Genomic DNA, 21403 nt, shown 5'->3' on the forward strand with positions numbered 1-21403 from the left:
TGAGATGCAGCTAACTGGAAGGAGACAGTTCCCATTTGTTCTTTATCCTATTCAGCACATAGATAATGTATTTGACTGACTCTTGGCCCTTACAATGAAGTAAATAGTTGAAAGAATGCATTGAATATATATTCAATTGTGCCATTCTTTAAGCTTTTAAGGCAAACAAAATCTGAGACTGTGAAGCTGCATCCAGAGCAGAGTATATCAAAATATTTCCTCTGTAGTTTAAAACTTCAGAGTTTCACAATATTTACTTTTGTTTTGCATTCAAACATGAAATAGCTGTCTCATCTACCCTAGACTATCTAATAACCTTATGATTTCCTAAGACTCAAGGGCCAAGAGTTTAAGTGTAGATTGTCCTGCCAGCATCCTTGTGGCAGAGCTGCCAGGAACCTACCAGTCAGGGGAATGAACATCATCACTGCATGAAGAAGAAGTAATCCATAAAACTGCTTTGTTTAGTAAGTGTGAAGACACTAGAGTCATGGATAGAAAAAAAGTTTTAAAGTGGAACATCAATAAAGGAGTCCAAAGTGGTAAAAGGCTACAGTAATATAGTCTAGTTCCTAAATGGACAGGCTTTAAGGTAAGATCTTCGGTGCAGGAGAGTAATGAACTTATCAGTTTCTAAGAAAAAATGTCCCTGGCAAGAAATCATTTGTTCAGAGACATCTCAGTGGTATGGCATTTTATGGAGAGTGATGACACAATGTTTTACATGAATGCATCACGCTGAGCATATAAAGACAAGTACCAGTTCACAGAAATGGTTAAAATGTTCTGTGAAAAAAACATTGAAAAATAAATCTGATCCATTGGAGCCTATTATAACACACGTATCTTCACAGAACAGAACAGATTTGCTCTCTCACTGCCATCTGGAATGGAATTATGTGAGGAGTCTCTAAAAAAAACCAAATTAACTATTTCGCGTGATCCTTTATTCTCCTAGTTGCATCTGCATCGTTCGGTTAAGAATGATGACTTTAAGGTTGCTGTGTGAATGCTGCATTTGCTTATTGTTCAGATAAGGAATAATATCTACGGAACAGAAAAGTGAAACATGAAGGACAATTTAAACGGAGCCTCTCCCTGTTGTTGAATTAATGGCTGTTACTAAGATATAGCTGTAAGATGCAGCTTAAACTTGCTAGCACTTAGCACTTATCTTTACAAGTAAAATGAACATCAGGTATGTACTTATGATCAGTCTTTTATAGGTGTTTGAAGTAACATGTTTAGAAATTATGGAAAAAATCCCAACCGAAAACAACAGTTAAAAGATAAGAATCTCTCTTCTACTGCTGGAAAGGAATCTACAGTAAATTCGTGTTGTTACTCAAATTGGTTATTACAATTAACATTCACTTTTAAAGCAGTTCTACATTTGATTTGGGACTCTATAAATAAGTGAGTTTTTCTTTTTCTTAACTATTGTTGTTTACAAGTAGTTGTGGAATAATTTTACTTAAATAAGTTTCAGTTTCGAGGCTGTTTTTGAAATGCACGCTTCAGTGATAAAGATTTCTATCTATTTTATACCATGAATGGCTCCATTTGGAAGAAGTGAGCTGTATGGAACTGTAATGAAACAAATGTCCTGTAATATGTATAAAATAGCTATTCCCAGATTAATTCCACCAAAATTTAGGCATTTCATTCTTGGATTTACTTCCGATAACGGAAAGGGGCATTAAGGAAAGCTAAAAAGCATTTTTGTCTGATTCACTGACTGAAAGAAGGAGAAATTATCAATTCTGATGGTTATTTGTGATCCATCAAATCTTCCCAGAGAGGACCATCACCCGAATTGTGCCTAGTTCTCCTACAGCAGCCCAGTTAGATTGATTCAAAGTAGTCCCACTGGGATCCAGAGTGAAGAAATTTCCTGAAATGTTTTTTGAACACATAAAAAGTAAACTTGCTGGCACCAAAAAGGGCTCAAGAGGAATGATTCATCTCTCCATCATTTTGAGTTCTAATGTGTATCTGTGCCTAAGTAGTCACTCTGAAGCTCTCTTCAGCCAATGAGAACATTAGGCAATTTTATTTCAGATGTTTTGTTTTAAATTAAATGACTCCAAAGTGTCATCATGATGACCTGTTTCACTGCAAGGTTTTCTACACTGTGCATATCTGAAGTTAGATTAAATGACATTCATTCCTTGTTGCAATATAATTAACTTATGCTAGGAGTTCTGCTGTGAGTTTTAAGGCAGCAGATTAGACCTCAAACTTTTAAAAGGCCTCCCTGATGCTTTTTCATCAGTGCTATTAGCTGCCTCAGGGATATCAATGTCAGCAGGAGACAATGGTGATACAAGTCTTTATTTTATGTAATAAAGTACAGATTAGGAATCTTATTTCAGATTTAGTAAACTTGCTCTACAAAGATCACCTCTTTAGATTTATCTGGTTTTCAAGGTGAGTTAAATACTTCTGTACTGCATTGTATTACCTGGGTTTTGCACAATTCCTTAAAAGTATTCCATGAGAAGCTCAAAAGATTGATCTTAATTTGTAGGTACAGAGTTAAATGATAATTTTGTCTTACTTACAAGGAATAGGATCCATATGCATTAATAAATTGTTGTCATCGTGCTGGCAGGTAAGCATGAATAACAGGTCAGACCATAATAATGAAATATAAAGGAGAAGCAGCCCCGATGACCAGATGGAGCATTGCAGGTTAACTTTTTCCAATTAGAGTAAAGCACTTGAAAGATCATTTGCATTACGAAGCCTACAGTGGCAGGAAAGAACAAGTCTGACAGGCTTTTGTTTCTAATTGCTAAACCAAGTATTGATATGTTATCCCTGACCAGAAGTATTGTTTACAGGCTTGGTTGCTGTAGTGATAGAATAATATGAATACTGCAGTCAAGATTAAATCCTTCTGGCAGATGAATAGGTTTTCAAGCAGCTTTTAATTGCTTGTTTATGAAATCCTGTACAGTTTTCTGTGCACACAGTCCAAAAATTAGGTATATATCTGTGTAAAGTCTGCAGCACGGTCTTTCTGCGTAAAAGAGAAAAACAAATCCCAGGCTACACAACAAAAAAATCAAAACAAAAAAAATCAAAATTCAGTCAAATGGAGAGTGGCATGGCTGCTCCTACCTACCATGGGACAGGAAGATGAGGGAGAGTGAACAATATCTATCCTATCTTCCTACTAACCATCCTGCTAGCCAGTGCAATCTGTTGACTTAGGCCATTTGCCTAAGTTAAGTACTTCTCCAAAACTTCTCTGAGTGCTAGAGCTGGCTGCTGCCAGCACCCTCCTTGGAAGGACAAGAATGTGCCTGTCAATTTTTATGTTTTTTTTGAATAAGCATGGGAGATTAATTTCACATGCTGCCATCCTTGTTTGCTTACTGGAGATGAGTGAGACCAATGGAGAAAATTAACTGCTATTCTCTTATGGTTACTTTGTTTTTTCTGTCTGTCTTATATTGTCTTATGCTCATATCAGAAACAACACACTGATTCAAAATGCATAAAAAGGAGAGTATAAAGAGGATGGGGTCAGGATCTTTTCAGTGGTACCATGTACAGGAGACAAAGGGCATGAACTGGAGCACAGGAGGCTCCCTCTGAACCAGTCAGCAATTCTGTGCTGTGCAATGCCAGAGCACTGGCACAGGTTGTCCAGAGGCTGTGGAATCCCTTCCTTGGAGATCTTCAGAAGCTGCCTGGATGTGGGCTTGGGTTCCCAGCTCTGAGTGTCCCTGCTGGAACGGAGGATGGGCCAGAGGGAGGTGATAGAGTCACTGTCCCTGAACATGTTCAAGAAATGTGTAGATACGGTACTTAGAGACAGGGTTTAGTGGGCAATATTGGTGGTAGATCGATGGTTGGACTAGGTGATCTTAGAGGTCATCATTTTCCAACCTTAATGATTCCATGATTCTATGACCCAGGAGTCCCTGCCAACATCAGCCATTCTGATTCTGTGATTCAATAATGTGACTGTTTTCTTTTTCTCTCATCCCAATTATCATGTACACTTCTCAGGTGTCTGAAGTAAACATACCACTTAGCTTTTGTCCTGATGTGAAATTCATCCCAAGTTTAGAGCGACAAATATAAAATATTCCTTCTAAAACGTCTCTAAAGACATTTTCAGGAGCATTCTCCTAGCAAAGAGCCTGCTCTGTGTATGTTGGAGTGGGACGTAGGGATGTAAACCTGGCAGAGCAGAATTTCTGGTGGCTATGATGAGTGTTCAGCTGTTTTACTTTTTAAAAAGTGCTTCAGATCTCTTTACTTCCCCCCCCCACAAAAAAAGGGGGGGGGGAGGGAAAGAAAAAGCTTTCTTTTTTGAATGTAAAAGACTAATAATTGCTCTGTTTCCAAAAGAAAAATATGTATCCAGCTACAAGATTTTCTCCCTCACTCAAGGACAGATTTTGCTTAGATCTATTAAAAATATTAAGTGCTTGAATTTATGTACCTAGTCTGGTAAGCTGGAATCCCACATGAGAACTTTCCAAGTCCCACACAGTTGCCAAATGCAAGGCATCTAGAAATACTTAGTATTTGAAACTAGATCACATATTTTGAATTTGTTTTATACTTGTTACTAGTTTTTGACTTTTCTGCCTTTATTTTTTTTTGGCCCATGTTTAAATCTTAATTCAGTCCTTTATAGTTTTGTCTTATAATTATTTTTACATTTAGCAAACTATCATGTATTTTCAGCTTTCCAGTCTTACTTGGATTCCTAATTGTCTTTACTTTGCTAAAATCTTCTCTTTAATTAACAGATTATATTTTGCCTTGCTAACTGAACACCTCTGAACACACAGGTTAGGTGAGAAAATGAAACTCTCTAGAAAAAGCATAGTGTGGTGGCTAGAATAGAATGTGCAAACAATGCTGTACTGAACGTGAGAATAATGCTTTATCACTGAGCACAATCGAATGTAAGAATGTTTGTTCCTTGGGTGAGTTCAGCAGCACTGAGCACACCCTCTCAGGTTCAGATGGCCTGCTGCAGCCTACTGAGGCCTTACACAATTGGTCTGTTTGAGGCCTCATACAGAGCTTAGAGTGTCAAGATGGGATAAATGCTAGCAACAGGCAAATTAGAGTGGGAGCAGAGAATGTACAGAGCAGCTCTTTCTGCTTACGTGCCTTGAGGGTCTGCACTTTACTGGACTTCTTTAATAACTGCTTGGTTTTGCCCCACAGACTGGTTTTGGGTTGCAGGGTGCCATGAGGAAGCCATGGCTCACTGTGTTCTATGTAGCAACTACTGCTTCATTAACATGCACTTGTGCAGCTTTCTCTCCTATAATTGCACCTTTGCTGTGATCTCCTGCTCGTTCCTAGTTGCACTTGCTAGCAATTTCATCAGTACGGTGCCTACACCAGACTACATCACTCCAGCATGAATCATCTAAAGGACTATGACTATCTGGCTAATGTAGCTCTGATCTGAAATTTATGATAAAGGCAAACAAGAATAGTGCAGCTGATATTAAGAAACTGAAAAAGATAATGTGAATGGAACACATTATGAAGAAATGAAACTTTCTCAATCCATCAGCTGAAGAAAAGTCTGTAATATATGATGATGTATGTGATAGGGAATGTAAGCAATGATTTCTGAAGTAATGAATTGTCAATGAAAACAGATATTTTTGATACAGAATGGTACTGAACAGATGACACCCTTCCTCTTTTTACAGAAAATTTTGCTTGCTCTAGTGCTGAGCTGTAAGAACATTCCATAATTGATAGTGAAATGCACTAGCTCCGAACCAGATTGGTGTCTTAATGATCAGTGAGGATAAGAGCTTTCATCTTCCGTTTTATTTTGGCCTATATGTCATCACATCTGTTCAAATCAAGTCTCCTGCTGGACAGTGGATGGGAAAATTTGTAGTAGAATACAACCTCCATGTTATGATGATGACCAGTGGCATTTTTGTTAGCTCTGTCTTTTGTGCCATTGTGATGGCTGGCACAAGCAAACTGGGTTCATCTCCATATGGAGGAGGCAGCCTGCATAACAGAGACCACAATTTTGATGTTAGTTGTGGTCCCTGTTGAGCCCATCCAGACAATAAAACCTCTTACAAAGAGTTCTGGCTGGAAAGTGAGCAAACTCATCCTGGTATAATTCCATTGCATCAATCCATTTGCCATGTTGAACTTGTCACATTGTTCCTACAATAAATCTCTATGAAGGCTTTTTAGTAAAGCTTTGTTCCTTTACATTGCCAAGTTGAATATAGCATTTGGTTTGTCCTATACGTTTGGATGGAAGGATTATTAGGAAAGGGCTCATTCTTATTTTGCACAACTTGCATTGTGGGACCTAGCCTCTCAGGCTTGTTTGCAGTACTGATTATATGAAATATCTGAACCAAGCAGATACATATTTTCTCAGTAATCTTTTTTTTTTTTTTTTTTAAATTTGTTACTGTAGTCTGACTTCTTACTGATGCAAAAAGACATGATTTGTGGCAGGTATGCTCTGACTGGCTGTAAGTATAATAGCTTCCAGTAATTTGGAAAACTAGACTTCTGTTGATTCCTAATCGATACTGTCCCTGTAGCTGTGAGTGAAATATCACACTTGTTTCTCTTGACTTGGATTTTGTTTCTAATATAAGAAATCAGACCACAGGTTTATGGGGTAGGTTTATCTACATTTTGACAGTGAAAGGCTGTGATTGGCAATTCTTCCATCTGTTTTTCAGCAAATCCTGCCAGGAAGAGAAGACAGGAGGGTTAAGTGAGGAATAACAGCAGAAACAACAAATAGCGAGGACTGGAAATAGAATCAACCTTATCAATCTTATTCCTTTAGGCTGAAGTTTATTTCTTAAAACAAGGTGTTTTTTTTTTCTTTTTTTCTTTTTTTTTTCTTTTTAATTGATCTACAAAAGAAAAATGCATAGTTTGAGGGGAAAGCATGCCTTATATACAGGGCTGAATGAGTGGGATGAGGTACGAATAACTAATGTTCTCTAATTTGTGGTGTGGACAAATGATGCATGTCAGTTAATGAGCTGAAAATAATTTCTTCCTCTGCACTGAACCATGCGTACTTCATTTCTCATGAGAAGATATAAGAGGTAAATACATGGTCCGTCACAAAAAGTCACTGGTAAATCTCAGCTGAAGCATTTCAACTTCTTTAAAATTAATATTAATTTAAGTTTAAATTAATTTGCTCTTTCATGCTCTACTTTCATTAATTTTCTTCTTATATACTGAGCATTTGTAATGGTTTAATCTTTCTGTTTGGGCTTCAGTAATAACAGCATTTATCACTGCAATATCCCACAACCCACAAAGGCCATGAAGAAATCCCATGGAGCCTGTAACTCCAGCAGTTACTGATAGTATGTACTGAAGTCCATAACGTTGCTGTTAATTTAGGACAAAAGATCTCTTAGCTTATGAATGCTGCTTCACTGGTCAGCAGTTCTTAAGCAGATACACATTCATCTCAGAATATTTTTTCTATAATTCAACACTGTTGAACTGCATAATATGTCTCATACCCTAGGCTCTGAGCTACAGTTTAGGAATCTTTTACACAGCACTTGGTGTAAAGAATGGCCTCATCAGTTATCTTTTAACTATTTTAAAGCCAATTGTCTTTTTCAGTTGTGTTGAAAAAATGACTGTAGAAGTCAATTTGTTGTACTCGCTTTTGGTAAAAATCATAGCAGGCTTTTATGAGTGTTCTTCTCAGCTCTCCTTGTAAGCTGGTTCATACATTAGGCAATGAGAAGAGTCATCCACACTTTATCCATTTCCCAGGACCTATCTCTGTTGTGCAGTTTGGAAAGACAGCTGTCTTTCTCCTACATTCAAGTGAAATGAATGTGTTAGTTACATGACTACACAGCAATGATACCTGACTTACCAGCAGATTTAGTCTTACTAAAAGCTGTACAAAATTAGCTGTAGTTAGAGGAAATCCCACACCTCTAGAGATTTTGCTTTGATTTTTAAGGAGTGCGTATCATTTAAAAGGAGGCTCTTTGCAGTAGTATGTTTTTGTTATATTGCAGTGTGCACTTGTGCATAGTTTTAATCAGACTAGCAGAATTGCCCATCATACATACCAAGGTCAACTTTATCAGAAAAGACTTTTTCATACATCAACAGCAATTTAATTATAAATAAGTTATTCAGCTTTTACTGATGGAATGCCTTTAATCACTGCTGCTCATCAGGTTGAGCTCACCATTTACACCAACATTACATGCCTCATCAAATTCTTATGAACTGTGCTTTGGTATTAAAAGCAAAACTGTAACAATTATGGGGTTGGTTGAAACACTCAAAAATTGGAAAATTAAATTTAAAAGAGGTTAAACTAGAAAAATGCATCTCAGTTCTAGAGAGATTATTGACTCCAACACTCCTCTTCAATGAATGGCACATTCAAGAGCCCAAAGCCCTGGAGACCCTATCTGCAGAGGTGAGACTAAGAAATGTGCTGCTCTGCACCCGCTGCTATACAGTGAGGCTCTGTGATAACAGCAACTCATACTCACAAGTATGAGTTGCATCAGCAACACCTGCTTTAATGCATTTTAGATGTTGGGCATCCCAGCAAAAAATGTTTTAGCTGAATTGTTCATATGGAAATATACCTCAGAGGAGGTTTGCAAGGACAATACTTCAGAAAATGAGAAAAATGTTACTCATTATCAGGATAGTATCAAGATGAGAATTTATAGATTTTTAATGTCAGAGAACAAAAATAAATGGACATTACATGTAAAAACCTCACAACTTTCTCCTGTGTGCTCCTTTTTGTGTTCAACTTCATTTTCCACATCTGCCACATGGCAACCTCACAAACTCAGAGTTGGCCAGCAGAACTCCTCTCCTGCTCATCTTAAAACTGCTCATCTTATGTAGCTTATATCAAATCGAGTTTGAAGTGGTTTATTGACTTACTAACAAAGCTTACTTAACCAACGCTCAGTGAACTGTGCATTTAGGATCAATATCCATAATATAAAAGGTAAATCACAATATGAAACAGTTGTAAAATGTTAGTAAATGGAGATTTCTGAGTATCTTTCTATAATTTATCCCCAGAAGTTGTAAATTACCCCATCCATCTCACATGAGGTTTCCCTGTAGTGTCGGACTCTACACTGTGGAACTCCAGTATTTTGCTGAGCAATCTCCAGTACATCTTTGTCTCTTCTGTACTGGACTCAGCACAAGGTGTGTCTCACCAGCTGGGTATGGACCACCTCCCTCGACCTGTTGGTAGTGCTCTGCCTGTTGCAGCCTAGTAGGCTGGTGACCTTCTTTAAAGAGAGGACAAAGAAAAATATTAGTGATGTTTAAAAAGTTCAGGTGGGGTTGGACCACAGTGTCATCTACTAAGTGTTGCCCCTAAGCATCTACAAAGAAATACACAAGAATTTTCAGACTATTAGTCTGCACTATAGCCTATACCACTGCCTTTTAACTAGTATCATTTCCTGTAGTAGTCAACCAAGGTTAGAGCAGGCTGGATTAAGGTGCTACAGTTACATCCCTTGATTGCAGTTTTTGGAATTATTTTGTGTTTAAAGAAAAAATGCAGAATGTTATTCATGTTCTGACACATGATCCTTTCAGCCCAGTCTACTGTGTGATGGAAATGGCAGATGTGAAGACAAGAGGCAGTTTCTTACTTATCTTCAGCGTAATATTCAAAAGATAGCATGGTAATATCCTTAGTTTGTGCCTTAGTGATGACAGAGCTGTTTTCCAAATCTGTAATAGAAGAGAAATAGTGTAGATTCATGTTTTAGAATTGTAATGCCCTGTACTGTTTATGGCTCAGTATGAATGCTCTGGTCCCATCTGTAAGAGCTGAAATCAGAACCAATCTTCATCTGCAAACAGGTAATATTACTGAATAGTCTTGCTGAATAAACAACACTATTGACAAACACTTTACTTCTTTTGAGACTTTGAATTTATTCAAGAGGTTTGAAAATAGAAGTTGAAGCAGCTACTGGATAAAGTCTCAGCCACATTTCCCCAAGGGCATTTCTAAGAAATTTTATTTTCAGACCTGGTGAAAGGAGTGAATCAACTGATAAATCCCAGAACATTTCTCTCCCTCTTTCGAGTCCTTCATAACAAACACAGGATTCAATAAAAGCAGCCATTCCCTGAAGAGAATCAGTCATCTATTTAACTGCATTTCCTTTCTCAAACAGAGATCAGTTACTGTACAAGAAAGCACAAAAGACATTACAAAACAGTCTTCCCACAATAAAAGCTTCTTCCTAATTCTCTATAATTAGAATGACTTTTGAATGAGAAACAGCCTGTACAATTTGTGCAGCTCAGGGACTTCCTGCTCCAAGGAGCTATGAATTAACTTAGAGTGGGCTGCATCAAGCCTTTCCCCACAGAATTAATTGTGTCTCCTGGACATCCATGGGAGTTTTATCATGTACTTATAGAATATCAGGGAAGAAGGAAACACTGTGATAACATTGTTTGATCTTTGTGTAACACAGATGGTAAGCCTGACTTCCAAATTTTCAGAATAAGACATATTGGTAGAGCAAGACACACTCTTCTGGTATCTTACACTTTCCCTTAGTTTTCTCATTCCCCTGATGGCTGCTGCACATGCCACACTCCTCCCAAATCCAAATGCTGGGTGCTATCAACTGACAAATCAGGAGTTGAATTTTTGTGAAGTATGCTTCAAGGTTGTAGCCTTTGAAAAATCTGCTTTCTGTATTACATTACAGGGAATGGGAGGAAAACACAGTCTTGCTTCTAAACAAGAGTTATTCAGTATTTATTAAAAGCAGTGTTTTCACCTATTCACATATACCCAAAGACAGTCTAAGCCTTCTAAACACATAAATACTTGATCAAATTAAATAATCCACAGCTAGCAGATGCCTCCTTTCAGGTAGTATGTTGAATTAATGCCAAATGTAAATAATGTTTGTGATTACATTGCTGAAAAAATGAAATGAGAAGTTTGTGATTTTTGACCTAACCTATTACAAGATGATAATCATTTTTTTTACATCTGGCTAACTTACTGGAATACTGCCTGATTTTAACAGGAGATAGAGAAATTAGTAACTTGTTAACTTTTACTATTTCTGTTTCTTCTGGTATCTACTGGTGACTTTACTTAAGCACAAAATCTGATTAGCTGCACAAATAAGCTAAGAGAATCAAAACACAACGGGAAGGCATGGTTCAAAGTAAGTTTATGAATGAACTCTCTGCTGCAAAAGCTGTATTATCTCCTCTAACTTCTGCAGCAATTGCAAGGGGTGCTCCAAGTTATGGCACCCAGTTCATGACTATTTTACACTTGGCTGCAGATCTTTGATCAGCTTAATACTTTTCACCTATCATCTCCTGATATCCACCACGTATATATCTAGTAACTATTTACTTCATCAGATTTTCCTAATGTATTTAACTTTGTTTTTTTGTTGTTTTTTTGTTTTTTTCAAATACAAATCCTATAGGTCTTCAAAATTCAAAACACCATGGCAATTTCAGCTAAAAGATTTTATTACTGGCAAGGACATAAGATTCATAGACAAGTGTTTGTAACACTGTTTTACTTTGATGGACCCATTATTTTCTCTCTCATCAACCAAGTTCTGGGAGTATGTTTCTGAGCGCCCTCAGAGCCTTTTGCTTACACCAGCTATATCAGTTTATACAAGTACCTAAAGCTCCAGATGGAAAAGCAATACATTATGTGTTGAATGATAAAAAAAACAGATTCTTAATACCACATTTTTGAAGTAGTCTATTTGCTATACAAGGCTAAATAACTTAAAAGTCAAAACCAAAAGTCATCTCCTCCACTGCTCCTTGTGCTTGCTCGCTCTCTGCTTTTCAATCGTAACATATCCATGACACTGCGTGCATATATGTCTCGCAAATTAACATTGATATTTGAGTCACTGGATGAGTTCTTCATGAGTCTCTTTAAAGCTTCACGCTGCCGAAGAGCAGCTTCTTTTATCTTCAGTGTAAAGTAACAGGCAGAAAACCGGTCATTTATGATAGCTATTGGCAAAGCCAAAACTAGTATTCCTGACAGTATACACATGAAGGCCACTACCTTACCAACAGTTGTATCTGGTCTAACGTCACCATAACCAACAGTTGTCATGGATGTTGTTGCCCACCACCAAGCACCAGGTACGCTTGTGAAAGTTGTGCCTGGCACACCTTGCTCAACAAAATACTCCACTGTGGAAAATATAGAGATTCCTACAGAAAGGAAAAGCAGCAGCAGGCCAACCTCCTCGTAGCATTGTGCAATTGTCATTCCAAGGGACCGCAACCCTGAAAAACAAGAAATGCTGTCAGTAGGTTGATTTGTGTAGCTTCCTTCAGAGATTCTTGAAACATATCCTATTTGAAAGCTGATTGTTTTATGCCTTTGTTTTGGTTGTTAATGAACATGGCGTATGAAAAATGGCTGCAGTTCCTACAAGCAAAACTACTGCGAAAATGTGATTTAAAATGAAACAGATTAAGATGTTAGACTAAAACACTGACATCATCTCACTTTCCTTTATACAGAGCATATAAATTCTCCTTATAGCTTATCATTTGAACTACATACAACATATGATTTAGAAAACTAATCAATCTTGATTTAGAAATTGGCCACAATTTTTATTAAGTTACCTAAATAGCCATTTAAAACTACTAAAAACATCTGCTTCCTACTTTCAATTGGAATGTGCTTGTTTTCCAGCCATTATCGTATTTTTCTCTTGGACCAAAGAGCACCCCTGTTGTCAAATTCATGTTCCCAGGTGGGTACTTCAAGCCTAATTCTGTCACACAGTACCTTTTCTTTGCTAAGCACTGTTTACAATCCTTTTATAGTTCTCATCACCTCCCTCTGACCCTTCTTCCCCCTCACAGTCTATCAACATCTTTATCTGGAGAGATCAAAACAAATACAGTAGTCCAGGAGCAGCCGTGTTTGTGCCAAAACTGGAGATAGCAAAGCTTCCCAAAGCAAACAAGTATTCTCCTGCTAATTCACTGATGCCCATGAGTCGAACAGGGAATTTATGCGCAGCAGATTGCTCTCCATAATGCCCCACATTCCTTTTAGAGCTGCTGCCTCAAGGCTAGGCTGCCTGACAAAGCAAGCAGGAAAGTAAATCCAATAACATTGCAATGGATAAATGTTGCTCATAAACAAAAGAAGATAACAGGGTACCAAACTGGTTGAAAAACATGGGAGACTGAAATTATCTTCTGAATCACAACTGGTTTTGGATTGTTAATGTTCTTCTTAAAAACATGCTATATGTTTTCCTCAACAAGTGAAAAAAAAACCCACAATGCTCATCAATTACTCTTCATAAGAGTACACTTCTAACTACAACATTTGCTTAGAGGCTTGCTGCTTCTACTTGCAGACTTCATATGCTCATTGAAGTAACAAACAATTTGATTTGCTTTCCTTCCGCAATCTCAAAATAAAATAAGTTAAAATTTCTTTTTGCTTTTGGCTCTGTTTCTTTTTCCCTTTAGATCTAACTAGTTTTAAAGTTTTTGTTTATGTTCAGCAAAGAGTGGAAGAACAGACTATTTTGTAGTGATGTTTCCTTTTTCAAATTTGTCTTCTGCTAGCTACAGTTAAGGATTTACCCATATCCAGGTTTTATATTGCTGTAACGATAGTCTGTTGGTCAGAATGTTTACTGTAAGTGATACAGGATAATTATGCAACAGAAAAAGGGAATAAGATATATCAGACTAATCTTTTTTTCTATTAATATGACTTTCTCCAGATTCTGAAAATACACAAAGATAGCAGTTCAAAAGGAAGGGACGATTGTGAGGACACAGATCCAAGCTCTCGTCTTCCAAGGAAGCTATTATACTCAATTGCCATGTAAAACTTCATACTGAACAAGGTAGAAGAATACATTCTTCCAGGTGACCTAGGAAGAAGATACACCAATTTAAAAGTCTATGAAACGTAAGTAAAGACTGTAAAATCCAGGTTTGCCCTTTACAATGGAGCCCAAGAATATTGGTTTAAAAAAACACAACAAAACAACAAAACAACAGCACAACTTTCTTAAATCAGGTTGAAATAAGCAGGAACAAGGCTGTGACTGCTAACTATTTGCATCACATTGATGACACCTTCAGCAAAATATTTTTTAATGGTTAATTATCCTTACTATTAAGGAGTCTGGTATGTTCTTTTAAAATTATTCTAAGTTCTAGTATCCTCATATAAAACAATGATGCTGAAAAAACTGAAAAGTATAAAAATGATTCAGTATCTGGGAAAAAAACAACAGAACTTAAGCTGCCTTGCTTATCAAAACCAGGTATTAGAAAGTTATCTTAATTATCGTGAAGGAAAATAATAACTAAAAGTACTCTTTAACTTGTTAAAATCAAAGCAAAAAAAAAGAAAAATAAAGAAACAATGATTGACCTTCGTTTTTTAAAAATCAAAGTAAATATTTGTAGTGATGGTGCTTGATCACTGAAATCAGTGAAGTGGTGGTTCTGTATCACTTCATGTCTTCAGAAGAATTCAGGAGATGTTTTTAGATGAAACTATGAACCAGACAATTTACTGGACTCCACAGTTCATTGCAAATGGGATTCAGTTGGTGTATTCAGAAGGATTATGTATTCTGCTTTACTTTAACTTTTAAAAATGATTTATCCAGCCCTAACATACAGCCAAAGTAGAGCTGTTCCATCACAGACACTTCAGCAAGTCTTATGAGAGCTGGCAAGGAGCTGTAACAGCTTGGTTACTCATGCTGGAAGGTGCTGAGCTGCTGCAACAGCCAGTAAGGTTGGGGCAAGCAAACAGCTCCAGCCTTGGAACCAGCAGCAGGAAGGAGAGGCATTTCTGCCATGCATCACAAGTTCCACCTCTGTTGCCCAAAGGAACTTGATAATGCAAGCTGAAAATCAGGAGACTCAATTAACACGCAGCATTTAAATCATCCTGAATTTCTGGCACTGAATTCTGAATATGCTGAAGTTTTGCTTTCTCATGAATCCAGAAACATCTCATCCTGACATATGGTACAACCTTCTCTCAAACGTGCCCATTGCCATCAGATGCTCACATCCTGCTTCTCAAGGAGTAAATTTCTAACTGCTTCCTATAGGAGGAACAGCAAAGCTTCAGACAAAACATGGTCCCAGAAGGAAGCCAACAGTGAGGAGCATCAGAAAATGTGAAAAATGCAGGTTCTTACTCGTTTCTAATCCATTCAAATCTGTAACTTCAGTATCTTAGAAGTCATCTCATCCTCTAGCTATACATCTTCTGGTAGAAGTATTACTAATTGATCAGTTTTCTTTGACAAGGTACAGCACTTTGCATAATTTAACACTCACTCTAGTATGGCTCGGGTCTTTCTATGCATTACATCCATCTCCTGACAACTGAGTTTGGCTTTCAAGGAATTCTTCCATTTTTCTTTCCCCTCCCAACAAAAAGGGCTAATCTGCTATTTCTTTAAAAAGAGGAAAGAAGAATTTTTCCTAACTAATTTCTGCCTCTGATAGCAGAACCATGCTGCTCTGGGATCTCGGCTTTTCTATGGGTCTGCATGGTGACTCGTGACTGTGACCATTCTGCCTTGATGACAGAGGAGTTGCTCCTGGTAGCCACAGATTTTTACATCTCTTTTCCTCTGATCTTGCACTCCTTCTGCCACACAAAACAGGTTAGCAGTGTATGAAATTTCATCTGATCTGAGAGTGCAAGAGTCACAAAACCCTCACTGGGAGGCAGTTTTAAGTTCCTAATTCAAAAGAGAAGTATTTGAGTGCCACTCCTACACTCAGATTTATTGGGACTGCCTAGGTATGTGCAAGGATTCTGTCTGTGTACTGTACTTACAATGTTTATCTTCTATTAGCTACTACAGTCAGAAGTGTGTTCAGAACCATGTTAGCACAACTCTCTTCCACTACAAACCTCTACTGGTCAGAAATTACACTTCAGATCAGCCAATTTATTTTTGTCTTGATTTATTAGAGTTCTGTTTTGCCTTAGCAACCACATCTCTTCTGACAGAAAATCAAATTCATGACCTTCTACATTTAAATTATACAGAAAAGAGCCAAAGCTGATTTACTGTTCTGCAACTAAGTAACTAGTAATTCCAAACTATCAGAGGCAAGCACAGTGGCAGTAATGCTGATCTGAATGGCTTAAATAGTGATGTATGTCGATTTTTATATGCTGCTGTATTTCAATTGCAGAAGAAAGATGGCAGCTCACTTTCAGAGTAGAAGACTGTATTTAAATAAAATTAATTCCTTTCTTCTACCAAACATGGAAAATGAATTATTAAATTCTTAACATTAGTAACACAATATTGTGAAATAAACTACAATAATATTTTAATAAATTTAACTTTAAAAATAAATAGGCACAAAAGTTTAGACCATGGGTGTCCAACCTTTTGGCTTGCCTAGGAGTGAGGAGATATTGTCTTGGGCTACATACAAAATATATAATATAGTTAACATACATAAGCAAAAAATCTTTTAATTCATTTTTTATTGAAACAAAAGAACAAAAAAAAAAAAGAAAAGAAAAAGAAAAAAAGAGGGAAACAAAAACACTTATGGTTTAGACCACCTCTGGAAACACTGAACACAGCTGAAGTTAATGGTTACTACACAGGCATCTGAGACTTACTTTATAGCTAACACACCCTCAGAATTGAGTTTCGTGCATTCATTCTGTAGCAGTAAAGTATGCTGAAATGGAAACTTTGGAAAGTTTCTAACTAGAATTAACATACTTTTGCATCATAATCTTGCCATTTAGCACAGAAGTGCCTTAATGTGTTAAAATCTTATTCTTAAAACAGAACAAGGGAGGAACACATTCACAGTCATGTATTTGGAAGTGGGCAGTAGGCTTCCTTGTATAGAACAAAAACTGTAAAATTACACTGAAGCACAGCAAACTCACTAACAGACCAAATCATTAGCAGCTTCCCCTCAACTGCTTTACAAGGGACAGGCATAATCCCAAACTACTATGATTATGCTCACCAGTAATAAAGCTACTCACTGCTACTAGTTTGAAGATTCACTGCTCTTCAGTGGAAAAAATCAAGAGACATCCTGCTGCTAAAATGCAGACTGAAATAGGACCAGTTCACAAAGAGGGCAGGGAAGATTTGCTCCAAAAAATGAAGCAAATTATTACTGCTTCAAGGCAGGAAATTCTGAAAGGACTGCATCAGGAGTGGTTGGACACGAAGGGCACCACATTAGAATGCTGGCTGAACCTGACATTACCACTCTGTGCTGAACCTAATCCCAATTCAGAGCCATAACTGTGTTCAACGTATCATACAGATTCCAACATGTTTGATATGGTCAGAGAGCCTATCAGCCCACTGCCCAGTATGATTCACTTTAAACAGTTTTATTGAAACATTCTCTATCCAACAGAGCCTCATGGTTTTCAGGATATGCGATGTAGGCAAAATCATGATCCATTTATTTGCATAAACTTTTGAAGTGTAACAAATGATGACAGATAAACTGTCACTAGTGAGCCTCTGATAATATAAAAGCATGGGTCACTTCTGTTTCTTCCCTTCCTTTGCTCCTAACTAACTCAAATAAAAATGTTTGCAAATTTGTGACGTCGTGAAGACTGGTGAAGGGCTTATAGCATGCAGCTTTGGGGCCTGCTTTTGTAAATGTTCTATGCAAACAAAATGCACTGGCTTTATGAAGAACTAAAATTTATTTAAGAAATCTCCTGACACTGTTATCAATGTCCAAAAGTAAGATTTCACAAGCCATCACAGCTAACATTACACTGTATATAAATGGCAGAAATGCACACAAAATGGGGACAGTTTGTTGGTAGTAAAATAAGAACTACCACTGCCATGGCTGAAGTACCTGTTGAATGTCTTCCCAGCTTCAACATCCGCAGCGCTCTGAGTAGTCTCAGCACTTGGACAATGCGCCCCACATTCTCCAGTTCTTGGGAGCTCTCCCCACCACACAGACTCTCTACCAGCAGTGTGATGTAGAAAGGTAAAATAGCAAGGAGGTCTATGATGTTTGCCACATTCCTCAGGAAGCGACACCGATCTCGTGTACACAGGAACCTCAGAACAAACTCCACAGTGAACCATGCAATGCACAGGTACTCAAGGGCATCCAGTAGTGGTGGTGCCAGCCAGCTTAGCTCTACTGAAATCAAAGCCATGTTGGCAATGGACACAACAACAAAAGCCATGGATAAAGTGCCAAAAGTCCTGGCTGCTGCAGAGGAACCAGGCTTTTCCAAAACTTCCCAAAGTTTCTGTCTGACATTGGGACAGAGGCTATCAGAAAAGTCCTCTTCCTCATCTTGAGCATCCAGTTCTTCAGCATCTTTCTTGATGTCTAAGGCTTCACTCAGCTCCTTCCTCCTGAAGTACCTGCCCAGGAATCCCCCAACAAAAAGAGTTTTAATACCAATATGCATATGCTTTTCTTATCCTCTACCATGAGAGGCATAAGAACATACATTAAAGTATACCTCATCGGAAATCAGAAAACCCTGATGTCAAGTGTGTTGTGAAGGTCAAGTGTGTTGTGACTAACTGAGTCCCTACAGCATGTTTCCTACTTACCCATGTCACAGCAGTGACAGTTTGTATGTGCATGGTAATTTTATCCAGGTAGTGTGCTACCTATGTGGATCATGTTGACTACAGTAGGATTAGCTCCATGACTAACATGCATTCTTATAAGCAATCCAGACCCTCTGTTTCATCCATTGTCCTCAATTTTATTGCAGTTTTATTAATTATATTGCAGTTTTATTACATTGGTGTGTATCTGCAATGCTAGAAGAGAAGACATAATGAAAGCTGTGCAGTTCATGTATGAAGTTGTGATCAATACATGCTCAGATTACTCATGTTATCTTACTTTAAACATATGGGCTGTCACACAACAAAGCATCTTTGCTGACTGAAATTTACCGATTGTAAATGCATAGTCGAGCATTTTGTTAGAATGTACTTACAGAACTATTTCATGAAACAACATTCCCTAATTATATTGCAAAAATTATTTTACTTTGTATTTCCTGACAGCTGTAGATATCAAGACTTAAATTACGGGGCTATGCAATTTTGCCTTCAGTTGATGCACAGTTACTCTTGCATATGCCCTAGAGGTCTGTAGTTCTTGTACCACCAAAGAATTAGGATCTTTCAGTTTTATCTACTACTGAATGAAGAATGGGATGAAAACTAGGATATAGCTGTCTCAGATGCAGAACTGAACCATGTAAGGATAGGATAACTAAAGCTCTTTTTTAGAAGGGGGGAGGGGTGAGGGAGGACGGATGTGCTTGATTATTTCTAATAATTTTGACATAACCAGTTTGATCAACAGCAGTTGTACTCTTTATACTACAAACCAGTAACACTAATATGGGGGATAAAGTAGGTGCAAATAGAATTAACAGAAAAATCCTGGGGGTGGTTCAGTCAAAATCCACCTTGTTCCTAAACTGCCTGTCACAATTTGTCTCCAACAAGCCATGCTTCCCCTGCTGCTGCCCCCTCCCTGTAAGCTGCTACATCCATGCTTCCCCTCATTCAATGCTTCCCCTCAAGGCTGCTCCTGCAGCTGTGCCACCCACTCTCAGCATAGCAGTGACCACTCCCACCTTCTGCCTCTCCTGCTTGGAATTGTGCAGAAAGTACTGGGCACCGAGGTTCCAAACTCTCCCGACTCATGACTACACACGTGATCCCCCTTGGCTAGGATGAAACCTCAATCTGAATGACACTGAAAGTGCATCTCTGCTTTGACAGCCCATCCTATCTCCAGCGCTGCCACTTTCCACTTTGAACTTCTAGGGCCAATCTGAAACTGGTGCAGAAAAATCCAGATCCTGCTCATGCCAGGCCCTCACTATCTTGCCCCCACTGCCAACCTGTCCCTCACAGAAAAGGTAAGCAGTGATTTCACTCAACACATCTCTTTGTCCCATCTCCCGCTTCCATCTACCTCCAGAGTAGGATTCACTGCTAGATTTACCAAGCTTTGAAGATATTTTTCTGTGCTACCTTCTCTGCCCTACTGCTGGATCTCTCACCTGACTGTCCCTGAACACAAGCCAGCACTGAGCTCACTCAGCCCATGCTCCTGCTCTGTGTTTTTTCCCACAGCTCACCGATCTCTGCAGCAGGAGTCGATGCTGAGCTCATCCAAACCCCAGTACTGGATCTCCTGCAGGAAGGAGAGTGCACACAGCTGCTCCATCACATGCAGCCTCCCTGTCTGGTAGTAGTTCAGGATGTAGTGAAATGCCTGCGAGCTCCGGTCAAAGAAATACTCATTCTCCACCAGGTTAGCATCATCACAGAGCTCTAGGAGGCCAGAGGCCACATCCCGGGCAGCGGAGACCACCACGGCCAGTTTGCCAAGACGAGTGTCGGGGTAACAAGACAAAGTTTGCTGGGACATCACAAAGCGGCTGCCTCCCACATTGATTGTAAAGCAGTCCAAGGAAGGAACAACCTTCTGCAGCAGGGGCCCCTGCTCCTCCTCGCTGGAGAAAACACTGCAGTCCAGGGAGCCCAGCGACGTGCTATTCCCTTGTTCCTCCAGGGACGCTTGGGAATTAAGAGACATGCAGCAAGGAGGCGACTTCATCCTGTAGCTGCCAGCAGCAGCCCACACTCTCCTGGATGGAAAACACAACAAAGCTGCAGAGATTCTTGGTAGCCAGCCTAAAGATGAGGTACCTTCTGATGCTTTGGCTCCCATCCCCGGGATACCTCACCATGCCCAAATGGTGCCTCCATCTGAGACAGAGGCCAAGCGTGCTGCTGGGCTCTGGTACCAGAGATACCTGAGGTCCGTAAGGCAGCCTTGCTGCACTCTGTCTGGGGGAAGCGCCAGGCACCATCTACAAGCGACAACCCACGCAGCCCCTTCGGCTTCATGGTCACCCCCGACCTCTCGATCAAGTGTACCGAGAGCCGACTCCGAAGGAACCAGCACGGCACAACACCAACATCGCCTTCAGCGGGTTGTGCGAGCAGAGCGGGGACGCCCGGCGACCCACCCCGTGTTCGGCCTCGCCCGAAGCTTCTGCCCTCCCTCCGGCCCCACGGCTCAGTCCGCCCGCTCGCCCGCCCCGGCTCTCCCTGCACCCTCACAGACGTACCCCGGCTCCCGGGGCAGCCCCCTGCGCCCGCACTTCGCCGACAGCCGCCACTGAAGTTGCCGGCCCGTCTGACCAGCTCCGCCCCGTCCTGCCGCGGGACCCTCGCCCCAGTCCGGAGCAGCCGCCGCGCACCGTCCGTCAGCCCATCAGCCAGCCCGGCCGCGCTCCGCCGTCCCGCTCCGC

At 39.4% G+C, this 21403-nt stretch overlaps 1 protein-coding gene across 1 annotated transcript; it reads right to left on the reverse strand.

Moving 5' to 3' along the window:
* Window positions 1-8088: 8088 nt before the first annotated feature.
* Window positions 8089-20903, reverse strand: KCNV1 (potassium voltage-gated channel modifier subfamily V member 1). The gene is made up of 3 exons (XM_031552904.1): window positions 20222-20903; window positions 17941-18467; window positions 8089-12336 (listed from the first exon to the last, which is right to left on the reverse strand). The coding sequence occupies exons 1-3, from the start codon at window positions 20815-20817 to the stop codon at window positions 11825-11827; spliced, it is 1635 nt and encodes a 544-aa protein (XP_031408764.1). The 5' UTR covers window positions 20818-20903; the 3' UTR covers window positions 8089-11824.
* Between the last annotated feature and the right edge of the window lie 500 nt (window positions 20904-21403).

Source organism: Meleagris gallopavo, chromosome 3, assembly GCF_000146605.3.
Source record: "Meleagris gallopavo isolate NT-WF06-2002-E0010 breed Aviagen turkey brand Nicholas breeding stock chromosome 3, Turkey_5.1, whole genome shotgun sequence".
Taxonomy (NCBI): domain Eukaryota; kingdom Metazoa; phylum Chordata; class Aves; order Galliformes; family Phasianidae; genus Meleagris; species Meleagris gallopavo.

Coding starts and splice junctions, on each gene's coding strand:
- KCNV1 (XM_031552904.1), bottom strand. CDS start 20,817: ATGGGAGCCAAAGCATCAGAAGGTACCTCATCTTTAGGCTGGCTACCA. Junction 18,468..20,221: donor GACTCCTGCTGCAGAGATCG/GTGAGCTGTGGG, acceptor ATTCCTGGGCAG/GTACTTCAGGAGGAAGGAGC. Junction 12,337..17,940: donor GCTGGGAAGACATTCAACAG/GTACTTCAGCCA, acceptor CTTGTTTTTCAG/GGTTGCGGTCCCTTGGAATG.